Source organism: Epinephelus fuscoguttatus, linkage group LG5 (genome assembly GCF_011397635.1).
Source record: "Epinephelus fuscoguttatus linkage group LG5, E.fuscoguttatus.final_Chr_v1".
Taxonomy (NCBI): domain Eukaryota; kingdom Metazoa; phylum Chordata; class Actinopteri; order Perciformes; family Serranidae; genus Epinephelus; species Epinephelus fuscoguttatus.
The window spans coordinates 22,757,510-22,767,674 of NC_064756.1; the positions used below are offsets into that span (position 1 = coordinate 22,757,510).

Consider the following 10,165-nt stretch of genomic DNA (forward strand, 5'->3'; position numbering starts at 1 on the left):
TCTCCACTGTGATATTAAGGTTTCCATCTGTGCCATTCCTGGTTACCAGCTTGTAGCTGGTTGCATACTGGATGGGAAAGACAGTTTTGCCCAGTTAGTTAATTTGTTACACCCAGACATCTTATCCAGTATTTCCTTTATACTATTTCAGACCTTAATTATGTAAAATTATAGAATTGAGGTGCTTACTGATTGAAAGGCAGCAGCCACCAGGTTGGAGGGAAAGATGTTCCTGTAGAAAGAAAAAAAAAAAACACAACAACTAAACAACACTTCCAAGTGTTTACTAGAGGCCTTGGGAAATCCCAACAAAAAAAACATGTGGTTGTGATTGGAAGGGGATAAATTACATGCTTGGAAACCGAACGGCACAACACAATGCAAATGCTTAGGCCTTGTTTGTTTGTTTTTTCTCTATCGGCACACACAACTGCATGAAACAACCCTGACCGCTTATGAGAAAGGACACACGAAGCAAGGACACATTGCTACAAGGCAAACACATTGCACAGCCATAGACTGAACTCTGTTGAGTTCATACATGTTTCTAAGTCTGAAATGTTTGCGTGCCACATAAGAGTCCTACCTTATAGCCTCACTTTGAAAAAAAAAAAAAACCTAGTTATTTCTGTCTATTGTAGAGACAGTGGCTAGCTACACCCTCTGGGTGTCAGTGACAGCCCAAACAGAAGGAATCACAAGATCGATCATGTGGAAATAGCTCAGAGAATTTAACTATTAATCCCCTTTTTTTCCTCCCCCCCTCTACTTCTAATTGCTGTTGTGTTATTCATTCTCCGCTAACAAGTACACACACACGTTGCTATATAGGTCGAGCTGCATATTAAATCTCTAAAGAACTCCTGAAACCCATGCGTCCCCGATACCCCTATATGTAATGGATTTAGAGTATATTAAGGAATTAACTTCACAAGCTCTTTCCAACCATTCATTCCCCTTTCACTGGAACCATAATGCATCCGAATTAAACATCATGTGACTGTGGGACAGACAGGACGGCATGCAGCTTCTGGTTGTGCAGCAAAAAGCCATGACAAAGAGGCTGTCGGGCTTTCAAGTCAATATTAGTCTTCATTTGGATATTCAAATAGATTAACTCTTGTTTTATTGTATATGTGTCAATTTAGTATAATTAGGCCTAATGAATTTTAGAACAGCTTCACAAACTGCTGGATTGGAGCCTGATGCACAGACAACCACGCAATGTATAACACAGGGCTTTAAAACATGTTGTGTCCTCCTGACTCAAGTTTTTCAGTGTCAAAAAGACCTAGATGTTTGGGAAAGGCAGCACAGCATTGCTTTGCATTATGCATTGACCTAAATTTTGCATAGAGTTGACAACGCAGAGCAGAAACACTTCCTTCCTTTTTATACTGAACAGGTAAAAACCCCCAATTCTAAATAAAGGATATGTACGTGTGCACTATTCTTAGGCATTCACCGACAGCCACAAAGGTTCCACTTCCTCCAGTCGTCATGTTTTTACTTTTCCAAAGAAGCACCTACAGTTTACTTTCTACAATACACAACGAGTTAGTCAACACAGAACAGGTTAACATCCTTGTGTGTGTTCCTTTTGCATCCAATATGCTTGCTATGCTAAATAAGTGGTATGTTCAGTAATATATCTAAAGGCTCTACTCGTTTTGGTTTTGTGGAGTTTTTCTTTGGCTCAAATTGGGATTCTGGAAGAGGATCTCAGACGCTGTACATATTGTAAAATCCTGTAAGACACACATGATTTTTGACAACGTAAAAAGACGTGACTAAGCACAGGTAAAGATAATGATCAGAGTGGTATGACAACAATCCACACAAGGTGAAACATCATTAGATATGTGCGTGCGTGCATGTGCGTGTTTCTTTTATGGCGGGCTACTGATAATTGCTCTGACGTCTTCCGAGCATCTTGTTACACCAGGATCTGGCAACAAGCAGGTAGCACTCCATGCATGTCATAGAATAATAAATGTTTCGCCTCCTACCCTACAACAATGACTCTAGGTCTTTAAAGGAACGAATGATGGATTTAAAAATGCTCCCACTCTGTTCACATTGAGCCAGTTTTAGACGGGATCCGGAGAGTAGTGAGATTAAAGTTTGAGTATAATGAGTTAGGAACGTTCAGTAAGTTTAAAACCCATCAGATGTTCACAGCTTTGTGTCTATTGTTCCGTATGTTTAGCTACCTGCTAAAAAATGTTCTGTTGTCAGCAACACTGACGAGGCATTCCTTAAAATGTAACATCAGGAGTTTGAAAGGTAAAGCAGCTTATTTAAAAAGGAACAGTGTGCAAGATTTTCAGTTGTCTTGCATCGGTCCAAATCAGGGACTAATTTAGTTTCAACCTAGAGTTGGTTCATGTTCTCACAGCAGCGTTTACAAGTGGACCAAATAAAATGCCCTGCGCGAGAAAGCTGCTCTTGATTGGTCAGAATTTCCATGCAGGAAAAATCCAGGAAGTAAACAAAACGTTTAAACAAACTTGAGTTCAATTGAACCGAACCAAACAGGGCAGGTCTGAAAGCACCCTTAGTGGCATATAGGTGTGGATTGTAGATTGCAACCAGCTGAAACTTTTCCCAGTTAGAATTCCTTCAGTGTTCATTGTTCAGGAGGTTTTTTTTAGCAGGAGCTGGATTATCCACAGAGGTCTCCTCCTCTCCAAAACAAACAGACCCCGTGGTAGAAACAATGAATAGAGCAGTTTCATCAGTGTTTTGTGGACACTCTGTTTGTTGAGAGGGACGCTTTCTGGCTGATGCAAAAATGCGAATGTCCATTCTGGGCTACTGTAAAAAATATGGTGGCACAAAATGACGGACTCTGTGGACATCCCAATTCCTATGTAGATATAAACAGCTCCTTCTAAGGTAACGAAAACATAACAATTCTTATTTTCAGGTGATTATACACTAAGAAAGCACGCAAATTATATTATATTGTGTCTATATTTGTGTTATTTCAATATATGTCCCTAAATCCTACATATGACCTTTAAAAAAGAGGAAATTCCACCTTAATTTACTAGAAAGCTGAAAAAGAAAACTACTTGACTTTAGCTGAGATGGCAATGTTGAGCTTGGATCCATAAGATGAAAAATACTAAAAATAAAGGATAAAAAGGGATCCAACACAGTCTAACACCACAGGTACTTGGGATAAAAGCAGGCAATGCGTGAACCTCTTTGAGGAAATACTTTGTGCCACACAATCGGTATGTAATGTCACTAACTTCCTGTAACCTCGGGCAAAAACAGCATGTAGTCAAATTCACAGGTGACGTTAGCACCAACTCATATCCGTCACCTGTGAATGTGGACCATATTGTTCTAAGTGGGAGACCAAACAAAGGCGGGGGATGGGAAACGTCAATAAGGATGTGTAGGAGTGACTCCAGCCAGGGTTTAACACATCACATACACCCCTACGCTGACATGTGGTCTTTTACTGTACTGTGTGGACAATGACAGAGCATAATTCAATAGAGTTTGTGTCTGTGAACAATGACCAGGCCAATTTTACGCTGTAATGAGCAGCTCTTGTGTCACAGTCCCACACTGTCTTTGTTGTCAAAACTAACTGGGACACCAACTGAGAGGGCTCGCTCTAATGAGAGGCACAGGTTTCGCCTGCTGTCCTATTAGGATAGCGTGTGTGTGTGTGTGTGTGTGTGCGTGTGAGCTTTTATCCTGCACGAGATAAACATTACTTTACTGAGCTTTTTCTTCAAAACAGCAGCCAGCTACAGTAAACAAATCTGAACATGGTGCATCTGACATGTTGCATTCAGGAGCATCAGTTAACAACAACTGCTGCACTGATTCTTGGGGTAAATCTGCTCTACATTATGAGTTTACATCCTCATCGTTAAACATGAACAGAGTCAGACAAAATGCCAAATAGCCCATCTGAGTTTTGCAAAACCAGAACATTGTGTTCTAACTTGAATACCAGCATGTGTCTGCCTCAGATTTGAAAACAAGGGGGGGTAAAAGTGATCATCTGCGAGTGGTTAGGTTTTGCCCTGTTACTCTTGCATGTCTAATCTGGCAGTGGACAGCATGAGATGTTTCAAGGAGGGGGTTGCCAGGACAAACTCTTTGAGGAGAAGAAGGAGAGAGGTTGGAAAATGGAAAGCAGCTCTGAACGCTCCAAAGAATGTTCAAACTAACCAGACAAAATTATGCAACAGAGTCCCAAGCATAAAAAGACTGCATGTGAACAGTGAAAGTTCCAATCTCTCTGCAGAAACGGAAAATTGTTTGAAGGCATCAAATTAGCTGATAATGGACTGTTAAAGAGAGATCACACATTCCCATTAAACACAAAGGAGTGTGTTTATGCTAAATACAGTCCACTTTCCTGTCTTTGTAAGGGAACCGGCCGCTTCAGCTCACATCACAGTGTGTGGCAATGTGTACACAGAAGTTCAATTCAATTTACCTTCACAGCTTAGCCGCCCTGATAAGCAATACCATCATGCTATCTTTGCTTTTGGGGTAAAAGAGGGTGGAAGTAGTTGTGTAAGACACTGAATACATGAGAATGTGTCAAAAGATGTTCACATCTCTCTATTTCAGGCTCTGAGTCAATTGTTAGCCAACTATGGGCACCCTGCTTCCCTTTACTCCTCAGTATAGATGAGATGGCACAGGTCTCATGAATGCCCCATGAATGTGACACGCAGATAAAAAAAGACTAATTTCCATCCGATACGTTTAGAGCTGTACAGTGGAGAACACACCGTGCCAAAAGGCCTGCATGTTGGAGGACACTTAGACAGCCTTGTGACCTCAGACATGTTACACCACATTTCTTTCTTCCACGTGTCTGCGCATCAGCCTGGACAAAAAATGTGGCCCACGACGCACATCCGGTTGTCAATTCATAAAAAAAAAGTAACATTCTCTGAAGTCATGGTGAAGCAGTTCTTACTTAGAGTAAAACTAAAAGCAGAGTTGTGGTGGTTTTATTGTCACAGACGGGACAGTCCCGACAGGAAGAGTGTAACCACTCGTCTCTCAAGGTGTTACGCACATGTTAGTGCCTTTTGGGGAGCTAAGAGTATGTTTCTCACTGAGCAGTTTTGTGTCAATATCACGAAGGCAATAGTGTGAAAACAGAATAGTAATTTAAGTTTAATTATTTTAAATGTGAAAAGGATTGTGTTGGTTTCATTAAATAGTCGGTGGCAACCGGCGCTCTGTCCCTGGGAGTTACCGGCCACAGCTCAGCTGACGCAACTGCCTGTTGTCATTACAGCACCACAGCGTGTCTACCTGATGGTGGACTGAGCCAAGGGTCTCATTTGACTACTACCCCACTGTTAAAGTTATTTTCCCTTTAAGTGTTGTAAAAATAAAGGTTACCAGACGGGACAGAAGGTAAAAAGGGACTTGTATCTTTTCCTGAGAGCTACTGTATCTCACTTTGGCAACGTGTACCCGCGGGAAGGCGCTGATGAACACAGCCATCATAATTACTTCTAAAGAGTTTGTGGGCTCAGCAGGTGAGACTGTATGAGGGGATTCACTCACCTGATCAAATCTAAGAAGGAGTCTATGACTTCTTTGGCGGCAGGCACGTCGTCATCCAAGCCTTGGATCTTGGGTTTGGACATGGAACCCAACCCCGGTGTCAGGATGTAAGCCATCACAACCCCGATGGAGGACGCAATTAAGGTGGTGACCAGGAAGAAGAGCATAGCCCAGCCACCAAGTTTGCCCAGGGCTTTGGGGTCGATGCTGGCAGCCCCGGACACCAGACTGCACACTACCAGGGGGATGATGATCATTTTCAGCAATCTAATGAGCAGCTCACCGGGGAAACCGACGTAGATGATCTGGGTCCTGGTGAGGTCCGCGTTGCGCACAGCGAGTCCAATAAAAACACCGATGATGACCCCGGCCACGGTGAGGATCACCAGCAAGTTGGCCATCACTATCCTCTTCACCCGCTGGGCCAGTGGCTCCTTGCTGCCCTTCTTGGGGCCGTTGGTGCCGTTGGCCAGCTGCTCATCGAGGTGCGCCTCGCCGTTAGCTGCCCTGCCTTTCTCCATGTCCATCTTCTCAGCCATTGTGCGCGTTAAAAGTTACTATGGAAATTATCCTAAAAGCACAAATACTTCTCTAAAAAAATCTGTAGTGAGAGTACCTTTAAGTAGTGTCGCCACACGCCGACGGCTTCCCCGCACGAGTACACGATGCTCCTGTTACTCACAGTGTCGCCTACTTATAACCAGACAATACACGCCCCGTCCCTGTCACGTGTGAACTGGGCGTGCTTAAAAAGACTATTTAATTTTTTCAACTGTTCCATTACATTCATTCAAATGCAAATACGATCAGGCATCCTTCTTTTAAGGCTTTGTGTGTCTTATTTTAGGTTGAACACAATATCATGCTCATCATACCATACACAAGATTGTTGAAGTTTGGGTAATGTGGACAGGTAGGTTACAAACATGACAGGAAGGCCTTGTTGGTCAGGTTCATGTTTTACTGTTTATTAAATGAAGATTGAAGGGCTGTTATTTTTAGTAAAATGCGCTCCATCTGTGATAACTTCGTCTGGTTGGATGATAAAGTTGTTTGAAGCAGAAGCCAGACGTGTACTTCTCTGAAAAATGTTGTTTCACCATTGCAGATATTTCAGATATCTGGCACACACACACACACACACACACACACACACACACACACACACACACACACTACAGCTAATGCAACAAGTCTCCATGCATGGTACATGATGTAAATTATTCTGAAACTAAAGTATAACTCTGAAACAAGCCTCAAGTATTGCATCATGCAGTGAAAAGCACAACTACATGCAAACTCCCTTGAGCATAAATATAACTAAATACATGTTTTCTTTTCTTTTCTTTGTTTAAGTAGTTGCAAAATTACTTTATATTTTGTGTATATGTTATTCAGTCATTATTATTTTTTATTTTACTCATTTAATTTGGTCATTATTACTCCACTTTTAGGAGCAGGGGGTGGGTAAAGGGGGGATATTACTGTTTTAAAAGAAAACCATGAATCTGTACTCCTGTATCATCATACATGCAGAGTATTGAATAAAACGTGGTTGTAAAAAAAATGCTGAAAATCAAACCCAATGTAAAAGCTAAAATCAAAAACCAAGAAACTCAGCCAATACTGAAATACTACTCTCTTATATTAGAATAGCAATAACTGGGTTGCGTTTGCTGAACAGCTGTGGAGACTGCCACTGCACTTTGATGAGACCTCCCTCCTCTGTATGCTTATTTGCTCTCCTCCCGAGTACCAACTCAATGAATGCCATTGTTATCATAGTTATATCATCAAAGGATAGTGCATGTAGAGCCACGAGCACAGCAGTACAATTAATCTATTTAATCATTAATGATCTGGTATGTTTGAATGACAAGTGATGATAATTAAGGGCTTGCTTTGCATCATGTCAACGGCACTTTGTCTTACCCAATCATTAGAGATAGACAGGAAAGCATGCAATACACCACATCCTTCTACTTTCATTCTGATATTTATACAGGGACAAGTGGTGGCAAAAAAATAGGAATGAAAGTGACTGAGAATGAAAGTTTGGGATGGAAAAGAGCGGTTTCAAATTTTCTTGAAAATCATAGTTTCCCGACTACAACCCTGCAGTTTTTGGCAAGGTGGGTATCAATCTGTAACAAGAGACAGACTCTCATTGTCCGAAATACTGAGGACTACAGTCTGATAGCCTAAAATGTGTGTGTAGAGGGCCAAGAAAGCCTGGGGTAAGCTTACACTCAAACAACAATCCGAGCCCGTTTTAAACAGAGTCCCACTGGTAGAAATTTGTGGGAAAAGCACCTTTAACACCAAAGAATGCCCACAGGACCAGAACCCAGGCCGGTAGGAAACTGTCCTCTCAGTGCTCAGTTTGTTATCTCAGGCTTGTTCTTTGTTCCCTCTGACTGTGTGAATGATTGGAGGAATTGCTGTGATTCTGTGAAATAGTGTATTACTCTGTGAGAAAGGACAACTTCAATAGCTAAACCCGCAGGCACATGACACAAGAGCCGAGAGAGTTTTTCTAGAGTAGGCCCCATCTATGAAAACACACACTGCACTCACACAAGCTGCACATGCTGATGAGATGAGGTTTTGCTGATATTTAACATCCTATTTGACTGGTCTTCTAAATGCTAATCTCTTACAACAAGGATGACAAAACTGTGCAGACAAGAGTCTTCGATCAATGATATTGACAACCTAGAGCATGCTGCGGACATGAGCGCAGATTCCAGTGGCAACAGCTTTGATTACTGGTTTAAATATTCTCTTACTATGCATTTACCATTAAACCCAGTTCACAGTCTAACGATAACCACTTAGTATGTGAAGGACACTTTACACAGCTAGCGCAGCTTGACATTTTTGGTTTTAAGTGATTTATCTTTACAGCTAGGATGGACTGTTGTAAAATTTGGTACAGAGGTCCATGTTCTACTCCTTTTCATTAAATAATTCTCCAACACTGTAGTTTTTGTCCGGATATCTGTAAAATGACACTCTCACCAGCCTCAGCCGCTCTTTGCGTTTAGTGCTATCGCTACTGTTAGCATGCTAACACACTAAACCAAGACGGTGAACATGATAAACATTACACTTTCTTAACATCAGCATGTTAGCATTGTCAAAGGCATAAGTTTCCTTTCAGAATTGTGGGGGACACATATTAAACGTGGGGTTTTAGGAGTCCTCTGACAGAAAATTTCGAGCATCAAAAACGTAATTTCCTGCATTCTGGTGAATGTTTATGCACTAATTTGTGCTTTTTCTGCACCAATTTATGGTGTAAATGTCTTTAATTTTGTCAAAATAAAAGCCCTCCTCTATTTTCATGTTTGAGTTTGTTTGGACAATTGTACATGTTGTAAATACTGAGGGGGCATTGTCATTGTTAGCATGTTAGCATGCTGATGTTAGCATTTTGTGCTAAACACTGCTGCACAGCCTCTAAGTGAAGCAGTTTTGTTGTTTTGTAATAACTCATATCATGTGCAGGCCTACACAGGTTTTACTGATGCACCAACATGGAAACTCAAGAAATAAAAAGACAAGTTGTTCTGCAAAAGCAAAACAGGATGTGTAAATCCTTATAAGAGCTTACAACAATGCAAAATGCAAACCATGGTTAATTTTTTTATGCTCAAATTTCACCTCAGTTTGTATCTTTTTTACAGAAGCTTGTTTTAAAGTTGATCACAAAAACACTGAATCTTAATCATCTCACTGCTGAGGTTCTGATGTACCTGAACCAGGTCACGTAAAACAAGCATCACGTGACTCCTGAAACTGGGACACTGGAAAAAGTGTCAGGACAACAAAGCGCAGCTGTCTCAGGTATCGTGAGAACAAAAGGTGAAAGGAAGGGAGACTGACAATATTGGAAGGCTGGAGACAGAAATGAAAGTTAATCCTGCATCGTAATGTGCGATCCAGTGACTAAATTCTACTGTTGTCATGTAGCAGGACCGAGCAGGGCCAAGGTGCAGTACAAAAAGGCTTTCACTGACTGCAAGGTCACCTATGTAGATCTCTGATGTAGATTTCTACAAAATCTCCACAGTATCTTGACCAAGACAAGCTATCTCAGTGGATAAAATCAAAAGAATGCAGACATATAAACCAATGATAAGGAAAGTGCTAAGTCATGAAAACACAGCACTAGATTCAGCACCACTGTTATCCCTGTAGTCCAGAAGTGACGAGAAGGCCCCTAAACCCTGTCTGATCTCACAGAGCCTTTAGTGACCAGGAGGGGCCTCCCAAAATTATTTACGGATTTACACTGTGTAATCAGACTCACATGCCCGGCCTGCAGCCATCCTCCTGTGTCTGTTGCAGCCTGTCTGTCATAACCAGACTGACTTCATGTATAAGTGAACTATAATTTCAATGTAAATAATCTAAATTGCTGGCTCTTTTATTTAGCATCATTTGGCCTCATAGAACATGCTTGTTGTGGGACCCCTGTGGGGAAGGTATGTTATTACAATCAGAAACAGAATCCGGTTTACTGCCAAGTAGGTTTTTACATACAAGGAATATGGTTTTGTGTTTTGGTGTATCGACAAGAAACACATATAAAAAA

The 10,165-nt window shown here is 41.4% G+C and overlaps 1 protein-coding gene across 1 annotated transcript in view; it reads right to left on the reverse strand.

Moving 5' to 3' along the window:
* Positions 1-6,259, reverse strand: part of slc1a5 (solute carrier family 1 member 5) — a 10,374-nt gene extending 4,115 nt beyond the window's left edge. Inside the window, exons 1-3 of the mRNA XM_049575912.1 lie at positions 5,566-6,259; positions 190-232; positions 1-67 (exon numbers count right to left, since the gene is read on the reverse strand). The exon at positions 1-67 is cut by the window's left edge and continues 2 nt beyond it. Of these exons, the coding sequence (XP_049431869.1) occupies positions 1-67; positions 190-232; positions 5,566-6,104 (649 nt within the window). The 5' untranslated portion in view covers positions 6,105-6,259. The remainder of the gene's footprint in view (positions 68-189; positions 233-5,565) is intronic.
* Between the last annotated feature and the right edge of the window lie 3,906 nt (positions 6,260-10,165).